Source organism: Ictidomys tridecemlineatus, unplaced genomic scaffold (assembly GCF_052094955.1).
Source record: "Ictidomys tridecemlineatus isolate mIctTri1 unplaced genomic scaffold, mIctTri1.hap1 Scaffold_42, whole genome shotgun sequence".
Classification (NCBI taxonomy): Eukaryota; Metazoa; Chordata; class Mammalia; order Rodentia; family Sciuridae; genus Ictidomys; species Ictidomys tridecemlineatus.
The window spans coordinates 2,815,442-2,843,194 of record NW_027522720.1 but is presented as its reverse complement, the minus strand read 5'-3'; the positions used below and the strand labels follow the sequence as shown (position 1 = coordinate 2,843,194).

The following is a 27,753-nucleotide window of genomic DNA, read 5'->3' as shown; positions in this document are numbered from 1 at the left end:
TGGCCTCACTGAATTACAGCTTGACACATTTTGGCAAAAAAAGCCCACATAGCAGAAAAAAACAATTCAGAAGACAGAACTACTGAATAAAAGTAGTGATGGACCTAATTCCCAATTCTTCCATAGAGACCTGGGTCCTCCTGGCTATCTGTCTGGTGCTCCTATATCTGTAAGTAGCTGTCCAGCCTCCCCTCCTCTGTAACCCTGGAGGTGGGGACCTAATCATGTTCCTCTTTGTCTATTTGAAAAAATCATAAGAGATGATGGAATTGAAATTTCTATAAATCCTTAAAAAGTTCCTATTGAGCATGCCTGGCCCCATCTCCTTTCCTAGCACATAAATTGGCCTCACTGAATTACAACTTGACACATTTTGGCAAAGAAAGCCCACATAGTAGAAAAAAAATTCAGAAGACAGAACTGCTGAAGAAAAATGGTGAGTTTCTTTGGATAGAGCAATTGGTGTTGAGATTTGTTTTGGGGGGTTATCTAATTGGCTCTGTGTTTGCACCTAGAGGAATAAACCAGAATTCAGCATATACAGATAATTAATAACTATTATCACATGCAGTGGGAACCTCAGTCCCTTTGAAGCTTAGGGAATTCTGGGGACACCCAGTTTACTTGGATTTGGTCTCTTTATCTTCTTGGATTTCTGCCTATTGCAGAAGACATGCAAGAGGACTATCCCCTGTGCATGTGGTGACTCCTGCCCCCTCTTGCCCCCAGCACCATCTATACAACACACCAATTTCCCCACAGACTCCCTGGAAGGTTGACTGCACAATTCCCTCTTTTTCTCCTGACACTTCCTTCCATTGTAAAACTCAATTATTTCACCCTGAAATTCACAGAACTGTTTCCTTCTAAATGATAAGTGTCTAGAGCAGAGAATACCTGACAGAAATTTTAAGAAGTTTTATTCTTTCCTTTTGTATTATTTTTCCTCTCTTTGAGATATTAGCCTCATAAAGAGACTTATTTCCCCTCAATATGAAATCTTCTAGCAGCCTGAACAACATCAAAAAGCCAATTTGGCTTTACTTTTTTCCTTTACACTCCAACATAAACGCATGAATGAATATCATTTAGTAGGGAAATTGCTTTTACTAATGGGATCCTGACATCATGAAACAGAGGGAAAGAGGTTATTTTGATTGTAGGTAGGAGAGACTCCACACAGGTCACATCTGACATTTGTCTCAATTTCACTCTTAAAAATAAGGAATCAAAAATAGCATGAAAAATAAAAATATAGACCTGGCTTTTATTCTCTGAAAGAAAAGGTACTAAGTCAGGGGTATTGTGGCAACATAATCCTCTCTCTGTAGAACTTTTCTAGTGAATCAATGTAGTTTAATTTTACTGTATGTAATGACAGGATTTGTACAGAGTATGTGAAAACTATACTGTCTTAAACATTCTCCTACAAAGAAGAAGCAAGTTCTTATTTAACTGTCTGGAACACATTATGGGTTCTTATTTTATATTGCATATTGTCTTCTCTGTCACCATGACTGTAACTGAAATTTGGAAGGTCACCTTCCATGTAGCTAAAAGGAATTGCTGGGCATGTTGAGCTATTTAAACATGCCAGACTTTTCTCTTCTGTGCTACTACGGGACAATCTTTGCAAAACTGGTTGTTTCATGATTGAAGTAGCTGCCAGGAATCTCTCGTTCACCATTTTTCCTTTCATCTATTATCAATTCTGATGGGGTGAAGATTTTAGGATCCAGAACCCTCAGGCACAGGGCTGTGAACATGACACATCTGTGTTGCAGGTTGGCCAGCCCAAGGAAGCACCAGCCTTTGTGGGTTTTAATACAAGGAGAGTTGATGCATAGAGGCAATAAACAAAACTATTTTGTGATTGATTGCCTTGGTAACATGAAAACATGCCTGCCTCTGTGCTGCCATCTGAGCATCAGCAGTTGGAAGATCGCACTCAATGAGAGGAGGAATGGCCTAAAGATGATTCCTCAGTCATTTATTTCTCACAGAACCATAAGAGTATAAGGGAACTCAGCCTTCCTTCTTGCTCAAGTCACTTAGATTGTCTGAAAATGGACTTGGGTGACACTCAACATGGCTCACATTGGTATGACACAAATGGAAGTCCCAGTTTTCTTAATGTCACATTTGTCATTCAACAGAAATAAGAATACTATGACTGCTTCCAAATATCCATGTGAAGTCAAATTTAAAGAAGGGCTGAATGCTGAACCAGAGACATGGCATAGAAAGAAGGAAAAGTATGAAAGGTTTATTTCCAAATTGCAAGAAACAATGTTACCATAGGTTCTCAATGGACACTCTGTGCTTGAATGGATTTGGTTACCCAAAATCTCATAATGAAAGTCATGTCAAAGCATTGGCCCTTTTTTTGCTAGGAATCTCTACATTAAGGAAAAGTTACCATACCAAATACACATAGCAACTGCGATGCCCTTGCAGAATGCCAGCCTGAACTTCTCAGGCACATTCAAGCCTGGGAATGTTTATTAAGAACAAACCCAATTATTGGGGCCATGAAGACTCAAGTTCTTTTACCTAATCATTGTGTCTCTTGTGGCAGGAAGTTATCTCTAAGTGGTGTTGGAAAACAGAATGTGTCAGTTGGAGTTTTTGTTGTTATGTATCACCTACATGTTACCTATCTCACTGCCTGGTCCAGTTTCTGAGTCAGAGACTGGTCAGGCCCTTATCTATAGAATGACAATGAGGATGACCTGGCTTTCTATTTCACTTTATAGATATGGAACCTATTCTCATGGGCTATTTAGGAGGCTGGGAATACCTGGGCCAACACCTCTGCCTTTATTTGGAACTCTTCTGTACTACCGCAAGGTGAGTGTGCTTGAGCTCCCTCTATTTTTTCACCTGAGTACAAATGCCAGTTTAGTGTCATCAGTAAAAATGTCCATCTTCAGGAGAAATTTAGTAGTTTTTATCCTTTGAGAAACCATGTTCAGGTTCTTCCTGGAGCATGGCCAGGTTTTCCCTGGAGCTCTGATGTCAACTCTTCAAGAGCCTCAGTGGAACAGCTCGGATCTCTGGTACATCTGCATTTGATCTTCATGATGTTGTTCAGACTTTGAATTCGTCATAAAAAAGATGTTTAACTTGCTGGGTGCACATTTCCAGGACGATTATATTGTGCTTAGTATTTGAGCAAAAAGTCTGTGAAAGCGAGCATGGTAAACACCTTCAAACACTCCTATTCTTCGCAAGATCTCATGAGTCCCTTTGTAAATAAAAAATCGTCATGAGTGTCTTTGAAACTACAGTTTCTGAAGTACCCCAAGCATTCATAAGTCAATAATTTGCACATACTTAATTTTTGAATGTGCAAATACCCTGTGGTTATTTCCATGGCTTCACCCAAGTTTTACTTCCTGTGACATATTTGGAGGATTTACCAGATGAAACAACAGCATTCTGCATTTCTTCTTATCATTCAAAGATAGCACCCTAGCAGTGAGTCTTAGCAACGAATAAGTATGAATGGGATAAGGTAGCCCTTGTCTATGGATTTCACATAATTAAACACAAGATGTGTATTGGTTTTTAACAAAGGCAGTATCACATATAAAATGAGCAGTAATCACATGATTTAAAAAAATTAAAATTTAAGTTAACTGAATGGAATGTAACATGTTTCACAAGAAATGTGAATTTTCATCAAGCCTTTGTCATTAACCCATTTAGATATCTGACTCAGGGCCTGACTACTGACAGAAGTTCATGAGGTCAAAACCAGAGGCCAGAAAAAATAGGCTACACTCTGCTCAGATTATCTCTTCCTGACACTGAGGCTTATTTATCATACTCTAATTCTATAATTCTGAGCAGAATTATAGATCCCCCTGAGAATTATAGACCCCCTGACCCCCTGAGAATTCCATTCTGCTATTCCTGCTGAAAAGGCATTATTTCCTATTCATGCTTTCCAGATCAACAGTATACTAGACAGGCTGTAAGATCCACATAATTGGGGGTCTCCCTGTGCATCATAAAAACATCATCCCTGAAACATAGCAATAGGAAGATTTCTTTTTAAGTGTTAGAAGAAAAAACTTAGAGCAAGTACTGTTACCGCTGTTGACCGGTGACGAGTCCTTGCTTCCCCAATGTTGAAGAATAACACCAAAGAAGCACACCGAGGCAAGGTCAGAGTAGAAATTAGAAGTTTATTAAAGGACAGCAGAAAAGACTTCTCTCGGAGGAAGAAGGGAACCCAAGAGGTGGAATCTGTGGAAGTGTGGTTGTTTCCCCTTTTTATAGTTTTGCTGATGGAATGTAGGTTGGAAGGCCCGAGGGATGGGACACAGGTAAGCCTAATTATCACCTTTTGGGATGGGATTATAACTTCTAAGGGATGGGCTATTTCTAAATCTGTTGGGGGCTATTCATTAATACTTCTTCCAGGTGGACTTCGGCCTAGGGCCTTTTTGGGGACTTCATTAACATTCCATGAGTTGTCCTTGTTTTTCCCTGAGTAATTCCCAGCATGGCCTCCATCTTAGATTTCACTGGATATTAGAGCCAATTTACCTAACTACACTAACTACCTAACTTTAAATCTTGCTTCAGTACTTAATTTGTTGACTCCCATGGGTAGGAGTGGAATCTCTCCATCTTTTCCACTTTGAGCTGGAAAAGTGGAAGGTGACTCCATTTTGACAATCCTTACTTATTCTTTCTCACTCCACAACATGCATGAGAATCACTGTTATGATTGTGGTATCCCTCAGAAGCTCCTGTGTGAGGCAATGTAAGAAAGTTCAAAAATAAAGTGATTAAATTTTGAAAGCCTTAATCTACTCTGCACTATTTCCTCAGAAAGAATTAACTGGGAGCAACTATAAGCAGGTAGTGGGTTGCTGGAAGAGGTGGGTAACTGGGGGCCTGGCTTCAGGGCATACATTTTGTCCCTGGTTAGTAGAGTTTCTGTCTGCTTCCTGATGCCAGCCACGTCCTGAGCTGCTTTATTCCTTCACACTCTTCTGCCATGTTATCCTGCCTCATCACAGACCACAGCAACAGAGGAAGTGATGTATGAACTGATACCTCTGAAAATGTGAGCCCAGTAAATCTTAGTTTTCCACATAATTCTTGTCAGGGTCACAGTAGTGAAATAGCCAGCTAAACTACTCACATCAACATGGTCAACTGAGAGGTGACTGATGCTTGAACTTCCTCATTTCCCCAGTATTCTAGGGAGATTCATGAGAGAAATGAAAAAAGATCTGAGGAAAAATGAGTGAAGTGGCCTTGAGAATGTCCCTGGGAAACTCACTCACTTTCTCTCAGCTTTGATTTTTTCACATCCAGGTGGAGGGAATGATTCAAAGTTGGCAGGATTTCAAAACAGTCCATGCACATGAGAAAATAATACAGAAAACTAGACTTGCTTCATATTCATACTCAAGGACAACTAGTGAAACTGTGGCACACACCTGTAGTCCCAACCACTCTGGAGGCTGAGGCAGGAAAATCACAAATTCAAGGTCATTATAGAAAACATGGCAATACCTTGTCTAAAAAAAAAAAAAAGAGAGAATAATTTATTCAATATGTACAATACTTCAAGAAAATTCAAGATGGACTCTAAATTCCCTTTTCTAATATGCTGCAGTCTGGCTGGGCACAAATTAACCAAGCTTCCACAAAGCCTTGTAGGTTCAAACAGCAACTCTTTATTCCCGAACTCTCACCGGCACTCTACACACACTTCCCAGGAACACACTCCCTCCACAGGGCTCCACGCAGCCAACTCTCTCTGAACCCCAAGAGAACTCAACGGGAACTCCAAAGTAGCGAGTGCCAGAGGCAGCGGGATCCACCCTAATTCCAGAGCCACCCTAATCACAGAGCAGGGTCATCTTTTAACCATTCCCTCTAGCAAAATGCCAGGCATCATTCCTACTAAACTGTGGCTCTCAACACTAATATCCCATTTATTTTTTCTTCTTTGCCAGTGATGGACCATATTCCAGTCTGATTTCAAGGGATTCTAATTATTGGTTCCTGAATTAGAAGCAGGGTTCAATATTTTCAAAATAACAATATAAATTCTCTTGTTTCTCCACCCAGGGTTTTTGGCAGTATGATGTCCAATGTCATGAAAAGTATGGGAAAATGTGGGGGTGAGTATTTTGGAAACTTCTTTTGGGTAGACTTGTTGGATGAGGCACTCCAGGGCAAGAGAACAATGCCAGCCCAGAGCTATTACTGGGAACTAATTACATAAAGCTTTTAGAGGCTCCTCCTCCTGCCAAGAGTCCCATATTTCACCAGATGTCAAGGTTCATGGCCAAGAATGTCATATTTTTGACTTTTCTCAGTCTCTGATGACCCAAAAATTCTTGGCCTCACCTTCTCTCCAGTGCCCAGCCTCTACCCTCTTTTCCAATTTTTCATTAGAAGCCCTTAATACCACATAGGAGGCATTAAGTCAGACCTTCCTAAAATGTTCATCATGCATGGCTTAATCTCCTTTCAAGATTGCTACATTGAACAAAAGTGACCTTTATATAAATTTTGGGGTTATTATGTACTTTTCAAAAAAAGGCTGAGAGAGAGGTTAACAGATTGGAAAATGATTTGACCTCTGCTTTCTTTTATTTTAACTTTCTCTGCAAGTGTGAAGTCTTGGGGATTTCATTTGTTTTTCCCTGACAATTAGGAGTTTTCACTAGAAGTATACACAGGGATTTCTCTGCCTACCTCATTCTACTGACTTTGAAGAATGGATGGCCAGTACATTTTAAACCATTGTGTTTCCATGGGCTTATGTACTTCATAATCTGCTAGGGTGAAATCAGCTAATTTCAGTAGCCATTTTCTTAATAATGCTTGATGAAAGCAGCTCCAGAGGTATTATTGTACTTCTTGTGTTCTATAAGCAAGTGGAAGAAGGCTTTGCCTCTTCCTCCCTCTTTATCTTCTCTCATCAAGTCCTCAAAACAGCAGAGCTGGCCACATCATCCTACCTAACTGGCATGGCTCATAAAGGCCATGTTGTTGATTGGAAAGAGCACACAGAACTGAGTCCCCACTGATACAACTCCAGCCATCTCTTGTATCTTAAGCACTTGTAAGAACTTAATAATTTACTTGTCTATTTTTCTCTAATTTAATATACTTTCAAATCAGAAGAAACAATTAAAGCATAAAAAGAGAACCTTCAGAAGTGGATAAAATCTTTGCCTCATGCATTTCATTTATGGTGTTAATATTCACACTATACAAACAACCCAATAAGCTAAACACCAAAAAATCAAATAACCCAATCAATAAATGGGCAAAATAACTGAGCAGACCCTTCTCAAAAGAATAAATACAAGTGATTAATGAATATATGAAAAACGTTTCACATATCTAGCAATTAGAGAAGTGCTGAATAAAACTGCACTGATTGTGAAATATTTTTAAATACAAAAATTATTGGAGAATGAGGTAGAAAATATGTACACACCATTTAGACATCTCCAACCAGGCTCTTCTTATAAAGAATTTTTTTCATCTTTAAATATCTCTTCCCTGCTTCATTTTATATGGTCAGAATCTTGTTGTGTGTCATCACCTAACTTGAACTTGTATCTAGTGTCACTGTGCATTCTACAGTCAGGCATATGGATTATGGAATATCAGTTTGGATTCCTGGGTGTTACTCTAACTGAAGAATATGGCTTAGTAGGTTTAATGAGCTCTTCTTTCCCAACACAGATTGTATGATGGTCAACAGCCTGTGTTGGTTATTACGGATCCAGAGATGATCAAAACAGTGCTGGTGAAAGAATGTTATTCTGTTTTTACAAATCGGCCGGTAAGTATTCATTTTTTTAAATTTCTTTTTTCTTTTTTTAATTGATTTTTTAAAAATAAATGACAGCAGAATGCATTACAATTCTTATCACACATATATAACACAATTTTTCATATCTATGGTTGTATATAAAGTATGTTGACACCAATTCATGTCTTCACACATGTACTTTGGATAATGATGTGTATCATACTCCATCATTTTTGCTAACCCCCGCCCCTTCCCTTTCCCTCCAACCCCTCTCATCTATCTAGAGTTCATCCATTCCTTGCATTCAACCCCTCCCTAACCCACTATGAATCAGCTTTCTTATATCAGAGAAAACATTCGGCATTTGTTTTTTCTGGGATTGGCTAACTTCACTTAGTATTATCTTCTCCAATGCCCTCGATTTACCTACAAACGGCATGATTGCATTCTATTTTAATGTGGAGTAAAATTTCATTGGGTATATATTCCCCCCTCCCTTTTTATCCATTCATCCACTGAAGAGCATCTAGATTGGTTCCATAGTTTTGCTATTGTGAGTTGTGCTGCTATAAAACACTGATGTGGCTGTGTCCCTGTAGTATGCTGATTTTAAGTCCTTTGGCTATAGACCAAGGGGAGGGATAGATGGGTCAAATAATGGTTCCATTTCAAGATTTCCAAGGAATCTCAATATTGGCTGCATCAATTTGCAATCCCACCAACAATGTATGAGTATGCCGTATTCTCCCCATGCTCACCAAAATTTATTGTTGTTTATTTTCATAATAATTGCCATTCTGACTGGAGTGACATGATAGTGGTTTTTATTTGCATTTCTATGATTGCTAGAGCTGATGAATAGTTTTTCATATACTTGTTCATTGAGTGTATATTATTTTCTGTGAAGTGTATGTTTAGGTCATTTTAAAAAATACAAATATTTATTGATTAAATTTGTGTCTTGGAGTAATCACACCTTCACAGAAATTAGCTCCAAAACTGTTCAGGGAAGTTTCATATAACTTTTCTTATGTTTTTCCCAATTGAAATGCTTTGAATAGCATATTACTTATCTCTGAATGTAGTCTATTCCTCTTACTAGAGTAACCAGAAATTGACACTGATACAATCCACAGAACTTATTTAGATTTTACCAGTTTTATGTGCCCGTGTACATGTGTGCCTATGTACATTTGGGCAAAATTGCTGCTGTGGATAAATCCATATAATCATCAGCTTTCTTGGGATATAGTGATCCCCAAGGCTCCCTCTTGCTAGTCTTTTCAAGTCCTGATGGGTCACTTGTCTTTTCCTCTTAACAGGGTCTCCATAAGAGCAAGTATTGTCTTTTATGGGGGACGCTAATACATGAAAAGCTTTGCCTCTAACTTCTGTGTTGTTCTTGTTTCTCTCCTAAAAGTTATAGACTTTACAATTTACATAAAAACCTATGATCTATGTCATGCTCATGGTAAAACACGGTGAGGGTTCATTTGTTGTTGTTGTCTTGTTGTTGGCCTGTGGCTTTCCAGTTGTTTCAGTACCATCTTTAGAAAGACTGTCCTCCCTCTGATCATTCTGTTTTCACCATTGTCAAGCATCCATTTGAGCTGAGAGGGTATGTCTATTTCTCACTCTGTTTTATTTTAGTTGTGCCTGTGTTCTTCTCTCCATTGTGTTTTTTCTTGCAATGAGTCTCATTACCATTTTAAGTACCTACCTTGGGGGATGGTGACTATGTTAATAAAGCAAAGGAAAAAATATATTATCATTTTGGGGCCAGGGTTGTGTGGCTCAGTGGTAGAGTGCTTGCCTAACAAGAGTAAAGTGCTGGGTTCAGTCCCCTCCACCAAATAAAAATAAATAAATAAATAAAATAAAGATATTGTGTTCATCTACAAATATATACATATATAAACCAAAAAGTTACCATCTTAACTTTTCTATGCATGCATTTGCCCCTTAGTTCAAAAACATGTGACACCTCATCTGGGGGAGTCCCTAGTATTATTATCAGAACAGGGCAGACTAGTGGCCTCTCTCAGTGGGTTTTATTGTAATTAAATGGTCTTTGCCTCTGGCTTATTTGTTTTTCTGATGACTTCATAACCTCAGAATGCTGAGCTGACTTCTAAAACTCCTGTCTCCTGGTTTGTTAAGTTAGCATTAGAGACTATCATACTGTTTAACTCCTAATTTTCTTTTATGTTTGTTAACCTGCTAAGACTGACTCAGTTTGTCTATTTCACTCCCACTTTATTTATTTATTTATTTAGTTAGTTAGTTAGTTATTCTTTGAGAGAGAGAAATTGAGATTTTTTAAATATTTATTTTTTTTAGTTTTCGGCAGACACAACATCTTTGTTTGTATGTGGTGCTGAGGATTGAACCTTGGCCGCAGGCATTCCAGGCGAGTGCGCTACCGCTTGAGCCACATCTCCAGCTCTCCCACTTTATTTATGTTGGTCCTTTAATTTTTCATAAAAATTCAGAATAAGCTTGTCTGCAAAAACCCACTTGGTGAGATTTTGATAAGAATTCAATCAAATCTATTGATTGATTTGGATAAAATCTGTATCTTTTCTGGGTTGAATCTTTTAATTCATGTTATGCTTCTCCATTTCTTGAGATTTTCTTTAATATCTTTGATCAACATTTTTTAGTTTCCAGCATAGCATTCCTGTACTTGCATTTATTTCTGTTCCTAATGTGTTTCATTTTCTTTGGAGTGACAGTGAATAGTATTGTGTTTTTAATGTTTCTTTTTCACATTTCCCTTGTTTTTATATAGAAATGTAACTTGTTTTTGCATGTTAATACTGTATCTTACAACCTTGGTGAACCTATTTATTAGTTCTAGAAGTTTTAAAATATTCTTTGAGATTTTCCACATTGATAATTTTGTCCCCTGAAGACATGGTCACTTCAGGTTCTTTCATTTCCAATTTACATGCCTTTTTAAAAACATTGCCCATTGCTCCAGTAAGGATTTACAGTATGGTAATATTGGATAAGAATGATAAAAGTAGAAAACTTTAAATTGTTACTGATCTTAGGAGAATAGATTCACCATTTCACCAGTAAATGTTATGTTAGCTGAAGGTCTTTGTTGTTGGTGTTGGGTTTTTTAGTATATAGAGTCTCTTTCAGATTGAAGAAGTTTTTTTTTTTCTTCCTAGTGTTTTGAGCTTTCATCATGAATGAGCACTGGATGTATACCTTTATAAACAAAACACAGTGTTGGAAGCTGAATGACAGTTTCGAGCAGGTTGGATTGACAGGCCAGTCTAAAGCTGGGAAACATAGTTATCTTTCCTTTTCTTTCTGTCCCTCCATGTGTGTGTAGTGGGGGATGATTCAAAAAAAAGTGCTTCCATATAATTGCATTATTTTTGAAGAATTGAGAAGAAGTTCCTAATCTTTTAAATTATTAGCTACTATATTTAAGTGGCTATATCCTGGCATCCCTTGCAAGATATTCATGCTGTACATATATGGAAAAGTATAACTGGTCTGGGCAACCTAGTTTTCCAAGGTTATCTCGATGACTGTCATCAATCAGTTTTTTCCTGTGCTGCCTGTATAGGATACCCTAGGTCATAATGCTCTCTGTCCCCTGGGAGAACAGTTTACCTACCATGAGGGGCCTTTGTATTTACACAGCAGCTGTAATATAAATACTGAACATGAATCTGGTGGCTGGGTACCCCCTCTACCCTCACAAGAGAAGAGGAATTTGGGATAAAAGTTTATGGAGCATCTAGCACAGTGCCTGCCCCCTAGTAGACACTCAGTAAAAAACTGATTAAAAAAACTGATGCCTGTTTAACAAGTTCTCTACAATGTGGAGACTTCCAAAACATACCTCATACAAAATGTCTTTTTCTTTGTGAACTTCAGGTAGTTTTGCCGTTGGGATTTTTGCAAAAAGCGCTCTTTGCAGCAAGGGATGAAGAGTGGAAGAGACTTCGAGTCTTGCTGTCGCCAGTGTTCTCCAGTGGGAAACTCAAGGAGGTAATAAACTAAGAGGACTTTAGTTAGAAACTTAAATAAGGATTTGGGGATGGGACATACGTGAGAACATCATAGTTTTCCAAAGAATATTCCACTAAGTTTGAAATTCCTAATTAAAAAAAAAAACTAAAAGTAAATATCAGAAAGATCAATAGAGTAGAAGGAAGGGAACCGAGGCAAGGAAGAGAGGACAGAAAGAGGAATTATTGGGACTGAGTTAGGTCAAATTATTTTTCCATGCTTTTATAATTATTTCAAAAGGAAACATTGTTATGTATAAATAAAAAGAACTAATTAAAAATTTTAAATCATCTTTTGTCTTTATGTCCTAGAAGAGATATTGTTTGATTCATTATTAATATCTCATACTTTATAATCCTGGGAAAACCAGAGCCTCGGGGACTCGATTCTCCTCTAACTGTGGGTGGAGTTGTGTTTTGTGCTTAGATGCTCCCCATCATTAACAAATATGGAGATGCATTGGTGAAGTACCTGAGCCAGGAAGTGAAGAAAGGGGAGCCTGTCACTGTGAAAGAGTAAGTAGCAGGCAGCTCTGCGGTTCTGAGCTCTTTTAAGACCTTCCAGCACCCTGCCAGGGAACTGAAATTACCACTGTTGAGCTACTCCCTTGACCAGACAAAAGTAAGTGTGTGGTGTCACAACCACAATGGGACACCCAAGGAGGAGAGGCTCCTAGGATGAGGCAGGGTGCTGGGACATCTGTGTACAAAAACAGAATTAGTTTATTTGCTTTATCGTCAATGTGGATATTATGTAAGTCAAAATACATGTTTTACAATGAAGAACATGATCACTAAGAAGTTGAGGGTAGAGTCTAGGGAATGTTGGATTGGGGGAAGTCTCTGGTACCTATTAAGCAGGGATAGAATATATAACACAGGGCTAGGGTTGTAGCTCAGTGGCAGAACACTTGCCTAGCGTGTGTAAGGCACTGAGTTTGATCCTCAGCACCACATAAAAATAAACTGATACAATAAAGGCATGCTATCCTCTACAACTAAAAAAGTTATTTAAAAAATTTAAAAAAAAAAGATACAATGCAAAGATATGGAACAAAAAATCTCTTTATGGTTGCACTGAGAATATCAGCAAAGTACAAAATATGAAATATTCTCACCACTTCTTCCTCCAGTCTCAACAGAGGTAAGGTCCTGAAAGGATATGGATTACAACTACCATATCATTTGTTGTATAAAATGGGTTATTTTGACCCATGAACAACCACTGATACTGTCTTGGGAAATCTGAGAGAATATGTTCCCCAAGTTGTGAGCTCATCCCAGTACATTTCGAGAAAAATTTCAATGGTTTAACTGAGGATATTCTTTCTCATTTCCTTTTTCGAGATTCTGCCCTTGGGGCCACTTTGGGTCCTGGAGTGCAGGACCTCTTAGGAGCTGTAGTAGTGGGTGCAGAGAAGGGGGGACAATGTTTCTGCCTCTCAGAACAGGGTGTTGCTTTTATGTGATGTGCTAGAGAGGAATCAGCTCTGGGCACAGACTGTGCTTAGGCAGGACCTAGGTCAAGGTCACCTATCTTGGATCCCCTACCAGGAGTCAATTATAACACCTTGGTCTTGCTGAAGCTCCATACTTAATCATCTTTTATCATCTGCGCTCCACTCACTGAGGTAATTTATCTGATTATGGGTGTCTGTCTCTCTGCCTCTGAACTCCTTGAGCTCACTACCTTAGTGTCCCTAACTCCCCTGGCACAGGGGCAGCTGCCTCATGGCATTTGATAGGAGCATGGACTAGTAATTTGATCAACAGATATTTCTGACAGTGTGTGAATGTGCTCATATCACTTCTTCCAGCATGTGTAGTAGGAGAGTAAAGCAGTGCAGATTAAAATTTTACATTTCTTTCTCTACTCAGAATTTTGGGGAGCTACAACATGGACGTGATCATTAGCACATGTTTTGGAGTTAATGTCAATTCCCTCAACAATCCACAAGATCCATTTGTGAAAAAAGCCAAGAAGGCCCTTCGTTTAGATGTCTTCCATCCAGTTTTTCTTATAATTAGTATGTATATCACCGTTGCTTTTTTTCTTTTAAAACAAAAACTTCATTAAGATATTATTTACATACTATATGATTCCTTAAAATGTAAAGTTCAATAATTTTTAGCATGATAAATGATATGTGCAGCCCTCACCATTGTCAAAACTCAGAAAACTCATTATCTTTTAACTGTCAGCTTTCAAAATTATTTACCCTAAACAAACACTACTATATTTTCTATTTCTTTAGCTTCACATATGATGTAGACATTATAAAAATGGTGACATGAAATATGTGGTCTTTTGTGATGCAAAGTGATATCATTTAGCATTTTGTTTCCAAGTGAAATATATATCAGTACTTCATGTTTATGGCCAAATAATATTTCATTGTATAGATATACTACAAATTAGTTATCCTTTCATCAGTTGGTAGACATTTATGTTATTTCGACTTTTTGGCTATTATGAATGGTGCCATTATGAACATTAGTGTGAAACTTGTTTGTGAACTCTACTTTTCAATTTCATCTGAGTGTATACTCAGGAGTGAAATTGCTGCCTTACAAAGTACTTCTGTCAGTGTTTTCCATGATAGCTGTACCATTTAATATTCTTACCAAAAGTGTATGAGGGTTCCAATTACTTCACTTATTTTCTAACTCTTCCTATTTCTATCTCTTATTTTAGACATTGTAGTGGATGTGAGATGGCAACTTATGTGGTTTTGATTTGCATTTTCCTTTTGGTTACTGATAACAAGCAATGTTAATCACTTTTTTATTTGTTCTTTTTAGATATGCATGATATATTTATAAAAACTTAAAGTATACCTTATTCTAATTAGGATGCCAGGCTTGTGGAGGTACATGATGTGGAGATTCACTATGAGGTGTTCATCTATGTACATAGAAAAGATAATTCAGATTCATTATTTTGAAGAATGTCTATCCATATCTTTTGCCCACAATTACCTGAAGTATTTGTCTTTTTGTTTTGAGGCTTAAGAATTTTACTGGTGTGAGTCTGTACCATGTACAAGCAGAGAAAGGAAATCTTGTGCTCCATTTGTGTATAATGTGTCAAAATGCATTCTACTGTCATGTATAACTAATTGGCACAAATTAAAAATAAAAGGAAAAATAATTTCTAAATAATTTAATTGAAAAAATACTTCTTCATGTATTGCTTACACAGTTTCTTATCAGATTATGATTTGTAACAAGTTTTTCCTATTCTATAGATATCTTTTTACTTTCTTGATAGTGTCCATTGAAGCACAAAGTTTTTAGTTTTTTGAAGTTTATTCCTATCATGGGAGGTATTTCATATTCCAACCATTAAAATGAATGAGCTGGATTTCAAAATCTTCAAATGTATTAATCTCAAAGCTGTAGTGTTCACAAAAGAAAAGCAATTAACAGTAGATGCATGCAATTTGATGCCATTTATATAAATGTTAGAAACTCAACAGGTCTTGGAAACTTAACATTTAAATGATATATGATTTATGTTATTTGCTTTTATTTTTTGTGCTTCAAGTATCAAATATAATAATTGATTGAAACCATATGGACTTACATACTTTTTATTGTTTACTACTAAAAATTGTAGTTTAACTCTGATATTAAGGTTGCCCAACCATTTTAATTTAAGTTTTACATTCAGGGCCAGGTGAGGACAACATGTTATTCTTTTGAATGTGGCTATGTAGTTGTTCCAGCACCATTTTTTGAAGAGTGTCTGCCACATTCAATGGCCAGGGCACCTTTCTCAAAATTCCATGGGCCATAGACATGTGGGTTAATTTCTGGACTCTAAATCCTGTTCCTTTCATCTATATGTTTACCCGTCTTCTAGGACCACATTTTATTTTTGCTTTGGAGTAGGTTTTGAAATCAAGAAATGTGAGTCCTACAACTTTAATCTCATTTTTCAACATCATTTTAGCTATTCTGTGTCCCTTTGAATTCTATGTGAATTTTAAATCAACTTGCCAATTCCTCAAAGAAGCCAGCTAAGATTCTGTTACAAAGTTTATTAGGATCTGCAAATCAATTTCAATACTATTGCCATTTGGACAATATTAAGTTTTCTCATCCACAAACCTGAGATGTTTTTCCTAGTCATGTAGATCCTCTTTCTTTTATTTCAACAATATTTTGTAGTTATTATTGTGCTTGTCTTGCACCTTTGTTAAATTGATTCCTATGTATTTTATTCTTTTTAATGTCATTGGATATAGAATTATTTTTAATTTTTTAGTTTTTCTTTTGGATTGCTTATCACAGTGTTGAGAAATGCAGTTTATTTTTGTGTACTGATCTTGTATCGTGAAATGCTGGTGAACTTGTTATTACTTACAGTTCTCCAAGAGAAGTGGTGAGAGAGAAATGCTTGTCATGTTCTTGATTTAGGGTGAAACTATTAAATTGTTAAGCTACAAGTTTTCATAGATATCCTTTATCAGGTTTACAAAATTTCATTCTAGTCCTAATTTGCTGAGGGTTCATTACAAAAGAATGATTTTGAGGATTATTTTTCTGGGGGGAAGGTTGGTTTTGATTTTTATCAAATGTTTTTTCTGCATCAATTGAAACAATCCTCTGTGTTGATTTTTTATTTCATGGATTTGGTGTATTACACAACTATATCCTGTGTTGTCTTTGCTTGGTGTGAGTATTAGGGTAATATTGGCCTTTTAGATTATATTCAGAAATGCTGTTTTAATTTTGGAAGTGTTTGTGAATAATTGGTATTAGTTCTTTATTTTGTAGAATCTACTATTAAAACAATCCAGATCTGGGCATGTATTTGTAAATAAATTTCTATTACTAATGCAATAATATTACATTTTACAAGTTTATTCAGGCTGTATATTTACTTCTCAATCAATTTCTGTAATTTGAGTCTTTTAGGATTTTCTGCACAAATATATGTGAACAATCAAATTGTTAGAATTCTTTCATAATTTTTCTCCAATGTTCGTAATAAATTCTCCTTTCATTTCTCTTGCTATTCTTTTCTTTTTTAATATTTATTTTATTTTTTCATTAACATGTATGAGTTATGCAAATAAATGGGGTTCCATGTGATGTCTCAATACATATACACAGCATACACAAATGAAATGGAGCCTTTCTTTATCCACATTCTGCCATAGTTCTTTCCAACCTTTAATAATCACTATTATACATTCAGGTCAAATATTTACATTCCACATATGAAAAAGAACATGTTGTACTTGTACTGATGTGTCTAGTTTAGTTTGTAAGCTGAACGTCCTCTAATTCCATCCACCTTTAGCTACAAAATACAGGATTTTATTCTTCTTTATGGATAAATGTTCCATTGGGCATATATGTATGTGTGGGTATATATGTATGTATGTGTTTTTTTATTATAATATATATTATAAATACATAAATACCTAGATTTAATGCATATCTCAGGTATTCAAAATAATATAGAAATAAATCTGGATTTACAGATATTCCAATCATTTAGATTAAAAATAGATTAATATAAAATATGTTTTATATATCTATAGAGTATTACATTTATAAATGATATATATTTTTATAATATAACAAATTTTAAAAACTTAATGACTAAACCCCCAAGTAATGCAGTTTAAAAATAGAAAAATGCTCCAAATAGTTATTTCTCAAAAAAAAAAAATACAAATGACTTAAAAATACATGAAAAAACTATTCAATATCACTTGGTGTCAAGGAAATGCAAATCAAAATTACAATAAGACATCATCTCACCCTGGTTAGAATGACCATTATCAACAAAAGAAAGAATGAATGAAAAAATAACAAATGCTGGTTAGATGTAGAGAAAAAGTTCTCTTACATATTGTAGGTAGAAATGTACACCTTCTGAAAAAGAGTGTGAAGGACCTCAAAATAAATAAAAGTAAATATACCTTCTGATCTAGATGCACACTTCTAGTTCATATTGAGAGGAAATATCATCATATGAAACTATTATCCCTTTGTATTTCTTGGTCAATCTGGCTAATGGTTAGGTGATTTTTATGATATTTTCAAAGGGGTAAGGTGATTTATAGACACCTTTTGTTTTTGTCAATTATAATTCTTTTCTATTTCATTTGTTTCAACTTGGGTTTTTATGATTTTTTTTCTTATGCTTGCCTTTTGTTAAATTTTCCCTTTTCACCATTTTATGATTTAACTTAGACTACTGACTTGAGAACTATCTTTTATAAAAACTATACATCTGTAGCTATATGTTTATGAGCGCTACTTTTGCTACTTCTCCTAAGTGTGACATAACATGTCTTCACCTTAATTCACCTAGAAACAACTTTTAGTTGCTTTTGGATACCATCTTTCATGCTTATCAGTTGTATCTGGAAGTTTTATTGTTAATTTGCAATTTTTGTCTGAGTTTCCTGATTTTCCATCTGTTATTTATTTCTGGTTTCATTTCTTGACAGCTGAGGAACATAGGCCAAATTGTACCTATCCTGCCTACTTTTCCTTGAATGCATAATTAAACATAGCATAGACTATGAACTGGTTTACCCAGAAACCCTATTCCAATACACAAAAGGGTAAGGGGCAAGGAAATGTAATCTTCTTCCTTTTCTCAGTCCTGTGGCATTGATGGGGCCACTGATCCCCTGCTATGGTGGCTGCAACCTTATGTATGAAGTGCCCTTGCTCAGCCATGAACCAGACACCAGGTACAGGCCACAGAGGCAATGGCTTCTGGAAGAGAAAACTGATGATTTTTCTCTTCTGTATTTTTTAGAAAATGATCAATGCTCCTGGGATGTTGCCTTTTCATCAAGGTTTCTCTTTATTTTTTCTTTCTAGTGATATTTCCATTCCTTAGACCAGTGTTTCAAGCATTAAGTGTCTACAGGTTTTCAAATAGTGTTATGGATTTTTTTAAAAATGCTGTAATGAGGATGAAACAAAAACGCCTAGAAAATAAAGAAAAGGTAAAACCTGGTGGTGGTGACATGACAATGTTCGCTTTCTGATCATTTATTTGCTATGTACATCTGAATTGTGCATATACAAATGTACATGTAATTTTGTAAATTGTGCTGGGGATTGAATCCAAGGCCTCATATATGCTAGGCAAATACTGAATCACTGGGCTTCATTCCCCAGTCCCTCTCTGTGCATTTTTTAAAGTTGATGGAATACTTTAAGATTGGCACTGGAGAATTTTTACATTTTGGTTAGAATAAAAATCAAATTTAAAATGATTGATAATGAGAAAGATTGACAATGTTTGATACAATAATAGACATGATGTTATGTCTTGAAAGAAATATCATTCAAATAAAAACCTTATCATTTCCCTTTCATTCAGTAAACTGTCAAAATAAAAATCCTATTTCAAAATGATTTTACTGTTAAAAAGTATTCCCCAAATCTTAGACTGGTGAACAATCATTACAATTCCAAGCTCTTTACATCTTAGTTGGCACATTCTTCAAAGGAAGGTCCTATTGGGCACCTTGTGAAGTATGTGTGTGTAGAATCTGAGTCTTTTCCCGTCCACAATCAGGCTGTGCTCTTCATGACCATCAACGTGATATGCTAACCAGCTTTGCTTTCTGCTTTGCCTGGAGATCAGCACAAAAATGTCTCCAGGTCAGGGAGGCAGGACAGCCATCCCCAAGTGTGACTGAAGATTGAATCATGTACCTAATGGATGGAGAATTTGATGATACACAAACAAATGCTACTAATCATCTTTGAAACTACCAAGTGTATTCAGTGTGGCCATTGAATAAGAATGAAGGCAAACTAAAAGAATTTAAGTCCAGGACCACATTCTGGGCAAGCCGGTGTGACAGGAAAAGAAAACAAACCCAGAATTAGGGAGAGCAAAGACCACAGATATTGGACACCATAGCTGGATTTCTCTCAGGAAAATATCCTGTTTTCCATGATTTATACATGCATGTTTTGTTCACTTGTGGTTTGTGCAACCCTAGCCAGACTTCTGGACTTAAAAGAGCCATATTCTAAGAAGGGAGGTGAAATGCTACATTCCAGATTTACTTCTTACTTTATGACTGATTTTGTCATTTCCATTTCCATTTCTGCTTCCAGCACCGCATTGATTTTCTCCAGTTAATGATTGATTCCCAGAATTCTCAAGACAAGGAGCCCTACCAAGGTAACCAAGAATGTTTCATGGTGAATTGCAGGGAAATTCAAATAAGCAAGTTATCCTGAAAATATACATGTTTTCTAGAGAAAATAGATTTCCACCAAACTGCAGGAAGATACACATTTGGACATTGCAAATGGTGCCCACAAGTACTGTCTAGAATCATACAGGTGTAACAAGGCTCAAAAATTGAAGGGAAACTAGGAGAAAGCATTTCAGTCATGAAGTAGTCTGTTTTCTTATTACCATCAACATCAGAACAAATGCTGATTCCCAGTCTCATTCATATGCACTGAATCAGAAACTCTGCCTGGATATTTGCATTTGCACATCCGATCAGGAGGTTCACTGTCCCAGTAGTGGTGAGGGTCAATGGCAGTACTGGGTGAAAATGTGTTCACTAGCTTAATCTGATATTGAGATTAACTTTTTCCCATGTAATTCATAAGAATGTTGTAAGGAAAACCTCTTAAACTGCGTAAACATCCTATTCCTCAGCATACTTTCACCAACTAGTTTTATCATACATTGATGATTTTTGATATAAAGCATTTGAATTATGATGTTTACAAACTGCTGTCTTTATCATTCTATCACCTACCGTACATTTATGAGTTGGTATTAGATTGTAAGAGAGTTCCATTTTTATTTATGTCAGTATGATGTTATATACTTTGAATTTATTCTCTTGCTATCATTTTTTATTTTGATGGTCAAATTCTCTTGGGCTTAAGTCTTTTAACGACTTCTCCCTTCTCCTTCTGTTCCTCAACCCTCCCCTTTTCCTCATCTTATATTTTGATTGTTAAAATTGACTATATTTTATAGCAGTTTTAGTTTCATAACAAAACTGAGAAGAAGGCGTAGAGATTGCCCTTATCCATTTTTTTTCTCTAAATTCATATGTTTCCCCCATTACAAACATCCCTCACCAAAATGATATATTTGCCATAATCAATGAACCATCACAGATAAGTCACCTTACCCCTAAGTTCATAGGTTAACATAAGAGTTCTGGACACATTAACATAAGGGTTCTGGCACTGGACACGTGGATATGGAGCTTTTGGCATGTAGGTAATGTTACTGAAGAAGTGTACTTTCTATTGTTATTTAGATTTAATTCATTAAAATTTAAATTTAGATAGACACATATGGTTAGTGGCTACCAGATTGTACTGAACAGTTGTAACTTAAGTTTACAATCCAATTTCATCTCAGAATCATTGGGTTTATACCAGTAGTGGGGAAAACTCAATTTGAGTTTTTCCACAATAGCATCATAGAAACCTTCTGGAAGCTAGAATTCCATGTAGATGTTTCTCACACTTATTTTGCATTTTTTTTGTTATGAATTACATGGTTGGAAAGTATACCATGTTTCTTTCAGGTATTCGAGTATCAACAAATTATAATCATTTCTCTAATCAATGAGATGAATACTTGAATGTGACTTTTCAGGAGAAAAGTCAAGAGAAACAACACCTTTTATCACAAAGGCCATTTGATGATTATGAAGTTCAGCAAATAGAGGGGATGTGTACTAGGAAAGATGACATTCAGCCCAAGATTGATAAGCAATGTTAATTCCACTCACTGAACACCATCGTCCTATGGCTTCTGCCTAATACCCTGTATCAACACATTCTTTCTTGTGTGATTTTAATACCACTCATTAGACTCTGGTTAATCACTACTCTTCAGAGATTTTTTTTCTCTGTATAGATTCTGCACACCCTGAGATCATCCAATTTTAAGACTGGTGCCCTAGGTCTTCTATTACCTGATGATTCTTAGGCTAATTTGTGAACAGAGTTGACCACATCTCATGAAAGTTCAGATTTAAATTTGGTAGCTCTAGAGCAAAGCTTGAAACTCTGTGTTTCTAATAAGCTCCTTAAAGCTGTCCATGCTGCTGGTCCATGGACCACAGTTTATGTAGAAAAATTTCTCTGTGGCTTAGTATATTTCTGTCAATCATGGCCTTTATTTTTCCTGCAAAGATACCAGTATTGCAAATGCTTTCAAGGTTCTTCAACCTACATTCTAGTTAGAGTAAGTTTATTTTTTTCCCAGGGGAAGAGTGCTACCCACTATTTATAGCTAAACAACTTTCATGATATGCAAGGCACAGTTGAAAAATACTGTTTGTTTGACATCCATACTGTCCCTTGAAATCACCCAGTTGTGTTCGTGGTGGGGTGGTGGCAGAATGAGAAATATTATGAATTGCTCTTCCAGTTTTTCCTCATTGGATTTTGGATCATCATTCTGATTTATCTTCATGTAAACTGTAAAGTGTGCATGAACCTGCTTAGACCAAATTGTCTTTTCTCTCCTTTTAGGTCTATCTGATCTGGAGATTGCAGCCCAATCAATTATCTTTATCTTGGCTGGCTATGATACCACTAGCACCACTCTTTCATTTATTATGTATCTACTGGCCACCCACCCTGATGTCCAGAAGAAGCTTCAGCAGGAGATTGATGAGACTTTTCCCAATAAGGTGAGTGAATGGCACCTGGAGGGGAGAAGAGAGTTAAAATCTCTGGGCATCTCAGTTTGCCATTGGGCAGTTCTAAAATCATGATGGTTATTAAATGCTTTGTAAATGCTATGGTATTTTACCAATATGAGTTATTTGAGGAGCTCTGAAAACATCAGTGTACTGTGTCAACAGAGTTTTAAGTCATTTCCAAATCTTAATTTACAAAAATTTCTTTCTTCCAGGCACCTGTTACATATGATGTACTATTTGAGATGAAGTATCTGGACATGGTGGTGAATGAAACTCTCAGATTATATCCAATTATTGAGAGAACTTTTAGAGTCTGTAAAAAAGATGTTGAACTCAATGGGGTGCACATTCCCAAAGGAACTAACGTGGCTATACCAATATATAGTCTTCATCAAAACCCCACGTACTGGCCAGAACCTGAAAAGTTCTACCCTGAAAGGTACAGGGCTCCTGAAAAAAAATCCACCCTTAAGAGGCTGTTTCACACATGTTCTGAGGACTTTTAGTGCAGATGGCATACATATGATTTTAAAATTTTCTTGTTTTAAGAACATTTTAAGAAGTCTTTTACAAAGTGGTAATTGTTTTAGAAAACAAACATTAGAAAAAATAAATGACTATAGCCATTTAAGGCCCTAGAACATCAAGATAAGCCCTATCTATTATTAATGTGATTAATTCAGTATGGATATTTTTATATAAATGTGTAGTTTTAAAGGACTGAAATGCTATCACATTTCATTTGATGTTAAACTGTTTTTTATTTTATTTAACAGTAATCTATAAACCTTTCTGCCACTTGACCAGTCTCTTATTTTAGGTGCTTATCTTTTTTAATTGTTTTAGGATTTTTGTCCTGTTCACTATAGCTCCTTGAATTTTCTACCAGCTTTAGGAAGCCCTTCTATCTTCCACTTGATTAAACATTGCTTTCTGGTTCCTCCAGCACAATTGTTAAATACAAGTTAAGGCCTGAGAACCACCCCCCACCCAGATAGTTTAAGCAGCCTCACTGAAGATAAAGAGAGCTCAGATCCTCAGAGTTTTGTCTCTGGAGTGCTCTGGGCCAGCTTCTCATACTCTCCACATTTGATGACTTTTTTAAAGCCAAGTAACCTGCCCCCAAGACACCTGAGATATTCATCCTTAAATATGTCTTGACCTTGGTCTTCTGAAAATTTTGATCCTTGACCTTGGTCTTCTGAAAATTTTGATCCAACCTCACAGTTTGCACTCTGGAAAGAGTTACTGTTTTCCTGTTGTTGTACTGAGGAGCAAAATAAAGAAAGTTTTCAGGGTAGTGTCTGGGGGGTCCAGTGGCATGGGATCAAGACTTCTCTTGGCCCCTAATGTTACATTTCTTGTTTAGAGTGACCTTGTCTTGTTGGTTATGAGTTCCTCAATGCCAGTTTCCTCCAATTTCAGCACTTCCAACTTTTGAACTTCACAGATACAAAATCAGAGATTACACATCTCTTTGATTCACTGAGGCATGATAAGATACTACGTGCTTAAGGTGAATCAGGGACTAGACCAGGATGAGAAAAATTACAAAGATGTGTGGTATGGAGGACTCTTGACATACACACAAGCATAATCTACAGACAGCAGTTTGGAAAACACTTTCAATGCTTCCGCATCTGCTCATCATCTGTTCAAACAATTATCAACCAACCTCATCAGACCCTCCACACACCACACACCCTCCAAAAGATTCCATGTTACTTTGAATCACAATCACCTCTAAATTTGCCAAAATGTTCTCAAATATATAAGAATACATTTAAAAACAATCACAATGTCATTATCACTTTCTCCAAATCAACACTTTATCCTTAAAGTAATAAAAAAACTAGGGCTCAATTTGAATACAAACTGGGTTCAACATTCCAGATATTATTTCTAAACTTATGAGACAGACTCAGAAGACAATGATAATATTCTAGGGGGAGAGAGGCAGAAACAGAAGGAGAAGGAGAAAATAGATGAATGAGGAGGAGGTAGAGGAAGAGAGGAATTGGGAAAAAGGAGGGAGAGAGGAAGGAAGGGAGACAATAAGATCCAGAAAAAAAAGGAGTATAGAGAAAAGAGGTAATCATGGTGGGAGAATTTTCTCTTCCTTCATCAATAAAAATATGAAATGCAGGAGTGGAAGTTATGGTAGGAACACACTTTGCTTCATTTATATGCTCATTTTCTAATTTTTTTCAGAGTGTGTATGGATCACAATCCTGAATCTAATTTTAGTACTTAAAGACATATTTTCTTTTAAATAGCATTCATCACATCTTAACAAGAGAGAGAGCTCCTCTAGTGTAAGTAGAATGAAAAAGTTCTGTAGGTTTCAATTCTTATAAGCAAAGTCACAGAAGGATTTCAGTGACCATTCCACAAAAGAATCCTGTGTTTTGCTTCTTATGAATGTTTAGGAGACAACCCCAATTATGTAGGTTTCATAGATTTATGTCTCAATAACTTGGTTTCATCTACTATTGTGAAATTAGGTTCAGTAAGAAGAACAAGGAGAACATCAATCCTTACATATACATGCCCTTTGGAAATGGACCCAGAAACTGCATTGGCATGAGGTTTGCTCTCATGAGCATAAAACTTGCTCTCATCAGATTACTGCAGAACTTCTTCTTCCATCCTTGCAAGGAAACACAGGTCAGGACACTTTATGAAAAAGTAAGGTCTTGTGGGTAGTTACATTTAGTTGAGGAACCTATTTAAAGAAAAGTATCTGCTCACTCAAAGACTCTCTTTTGAGACACTTGTGCAATGTTAGGCTTCTTCAGTTTTAGAGCTCTATATCTGTGGCTTTATAAAAAACAAGAGATTAAAGATCAGGTAGCTAAGGAATCCCAGACACAAGAGGCTGAAAGTATTTTTTTACTTGTTTGTATAGCTTTATTGTCTGAAATGTACTTTTTCCGATTCTTTCTGTTGTTCGAGTTTCATTTACTACATCTAAATATACTTGCTTAATGTTTGCAGATTCCTCTGAAATTAAGCAAGAAATCATTTCTTCAACCAGAAAAACCCATTGTTCTAAAGGTTGTGTCAAGAGATGAGCCTGGAAAGTAGAGTCTAAATCTCCCTGAAAATCTCTGCTCTGTTCTTCAAAGAAGATGATTCTCAGAAGAAAAGACATATTGATTTTCTCTATAAATAAAAATTGGTCTTGAAAATAGATTTATGGGTGGATGATGCTCTTGAGTTACTAGGAGGCTGGACCTTTGCTGGGCTTGTTCATTGTCTGTGCAAAGAATTATGTGTTGTTTGATGGAAAGGAGGTGACCATCTGTGTGACAGATATGAAAACTCAGCCTCTCTGGTTTTGGAGGAATTCTATCCACCCACCTCTGCACCCTCACCTTTTCATATCTGCCCTTATAAATTCTTAAACACTGATTCAGTAACTCAAAATATCTGAGTAGAAATATTTTATCACCAACTCTTTCTTTCAAAACACGCTTTATTTCACAGGTTTCTAATATTAATCAACACATTCTAATTTTATACTCCCTAAATAGTCTTTGTTGTCATGATTTACATATGTATTTTCAATAAAAATAATGATAGAAAAGGTCTTTATATATTTATCTTAATATTTTTAGAGTATCACTTAACTTCATATGTCTACTTTAAATGGGATTGGTAAAGGTTTTTTCATAATACTCTGAAGGATTTAGACACATACACAATGCTACTTGAATTCCTGCAACTCAGTTAAAATAGTGAAGGTATACATAAGCCACTTTATTCTTTGGATAGTCAAATTACATCATGGATCTGGATTCTTGAAAATTCTTAGAGGTTTACCCATAATAACACTCTATACTTGGGCCGAATACAGGTGTAGTCATTGGGTGATAATACCTCTCCTCAACACTCTCCTCAGAGCCTTAGCTACATCCTTACTCCAGAGAGTATAAATCAGAGGATTCAGTGTGGGAGTAATGATGCTATAGAACACAGAACCAACTTTGTCTTGCAGTGGAGTGCGCTGGGACCTGGGCCTCATGTACGAGAAGATGCAGGCACCAAACCAGAGAAAGACCACAATGAAGTGGGAGCTACAAGTGGCAAAAGCATTTCTTTTACTCCCAGCTGAATGCATCTCAGTGACACTGTGCAGGATGAAGCCATAGGATGTAGAAACCAGAATGATGGGGAGGAGGAGAGGCACGATGCTACAGATATACACTGTGGTCTCATAGACGGTGACATCACCACATACCAACTTCACAACAGCTGGATACTCACAGGAGAAGTGGTACATTTTCCGAGATCCACAGAAGGGAAAGTGCATCCAGATGACTGTGTGAATTAGGGAGTTCAGAGATGCCCCCAACCATGAGGTGAGGGCCATCATCAGTGCCACCTTTCTGCTCATGAGCACAGTGTAACGCAGAGGATGACAGATGGCAACATACCTGTCATAGAACATGAGAGCTAGCAGAAGACACTCAGCACCACCCAGAGACAAATAGAGGAAGTGCTGGGTGGCACATCCCAGGAAGAAGATGGACTTGCTGCCAGACAGGTAGTTGGTAGCCATCTTGGGGATGGTTGTGCAGATGTGCATCAGGTCTATGAAGGAGAGCTGGCTGAGCAGGAAGTACATGGGGGTGTGAAGCCCACGATCCACACAGATGAGGAGGATGGTGAGAGTGTTGCCACTCAGTGCAACAAAGTAGACCACCATGGTCCAGGCAGAAAAGGAAAAGGTGCGTTGGGGAGTCATGGAAGAGCCCTTCAAGGATAAAGTCTGCCAGAGACGTCTGATTCCACAGCCACATGGTCCCTTCAAAGTCCTTGGGGAAACAGGGAGTGGAGACAAAGTGTGATGCCAGAAATATGGGATCCTGTGTACAGGGTGATAAGCTCTCTTGATCCAAAAAAAATATTTGTGAAGAGTTTTTTCTCTATTTGTAAGTATCCAGAAACTGAAATTATTAAAATTCATTTTTCTTCAAAGCAAGACAAACCTAAAATTTGTCATCATGATCATGGTCATTTGAAATTCCAAGACTCTATTAAGGGCCAGAATTTATGACTCTTTTTACTAAATATAGGCCTATGTGTGTGTAATCATGTGTATGATTTGTGTGAGTGTGTGTCTGTGTTTTTATGGTTGTTGGATTATGTTTCCTGTTTTACCAGGCAGGTTCTAATAAGAGCAGCTGAACCACTAAGATGTTGTTAGTTATGCATGTAA

At 36.6% G+C, this 27,753-nt stretch overlaps 1 protein-coding gene and 1 pseudogene across 3 annotated transcripts; one reads left to right on the top strand and one right to left on the bottom strand.

The window, feature by feature from the left end:
- The first annotated feature begins 14 nt into the window (after positions 1-14).
- On the top strand, positions 15-25,724 carry LOC144373528 (cytochrome P450 3A9-like). 3 transcript variants are annotated; one of them, XM_078036578.1, is made up of 13 exons: positions 16-169; positions 2,757-2,850; positions 6,100-6,152; positions 7,735-7,834; positions 11,705-11,818; positions 12,266-12,354; positions 13,717-13,865; positions 18,694-18,821; positions 19,951-20,017; positions 22,357-22,517; positions 22,742-22,968; positions 25,034-25,196; positions 25,527-25,724. In XM_078036578.1, exons 1-13 carry the CDS (start codon positions 99-101, stop codon positions 25,614-25,616), a joined length of 1,506 nt encoding a protein of 501 aa, XP_077892704.1. In that variant the 5' UTR covers positions 16-98; the 3' UTR covers positions 25,617-25,724. The 3 variants fall into 3 exon arrangements, with proteins under 3 accessions (XP_077892705.1, XP_077892704.1, XP_077892706.1); XM_078036579.1 differs by lacking the exon at positions 25,034-25,196 and having other exon boundaries at positions 15-169; XM_078036580.1 differs by lacking the exons at positions 16-169; positions 2,757-2,850; positions 6,100-6,152; positions 7,735-7,834 and adding an exon at positions 10,984-11,072.
- LOC144373529 (olfactory receptor 2AE1-like) lies at positions 25,696-27,516 on the bottom strand (annotated as a pseudogene).
- Positions 27,517-27,753: the final 237 nt, after the last annotated feature.

Coding starts and splice junctions, on each gene's coding strand:
- LOC144373528 (XM_078036578.1), top strand. CDS start 99: ATGGACCTAATTCCCAATTCTTCCATAGAGACCTGGGTCCTCCTGGCT. Junction 6,153..7,734: donor AAGTATGGGAAAATGTGGGG/GTGAGTATTTTG, acceptor TTCCCAACACAG/ATTGTATGATGGTCAACAGC. Junction 13,866..18,693: donor TCCAGTTTTTCTTATAATTA/GTATGTATATCA, acceptor TTTTCTTTCTAG/TGATATTTCCATTCCTTAGA.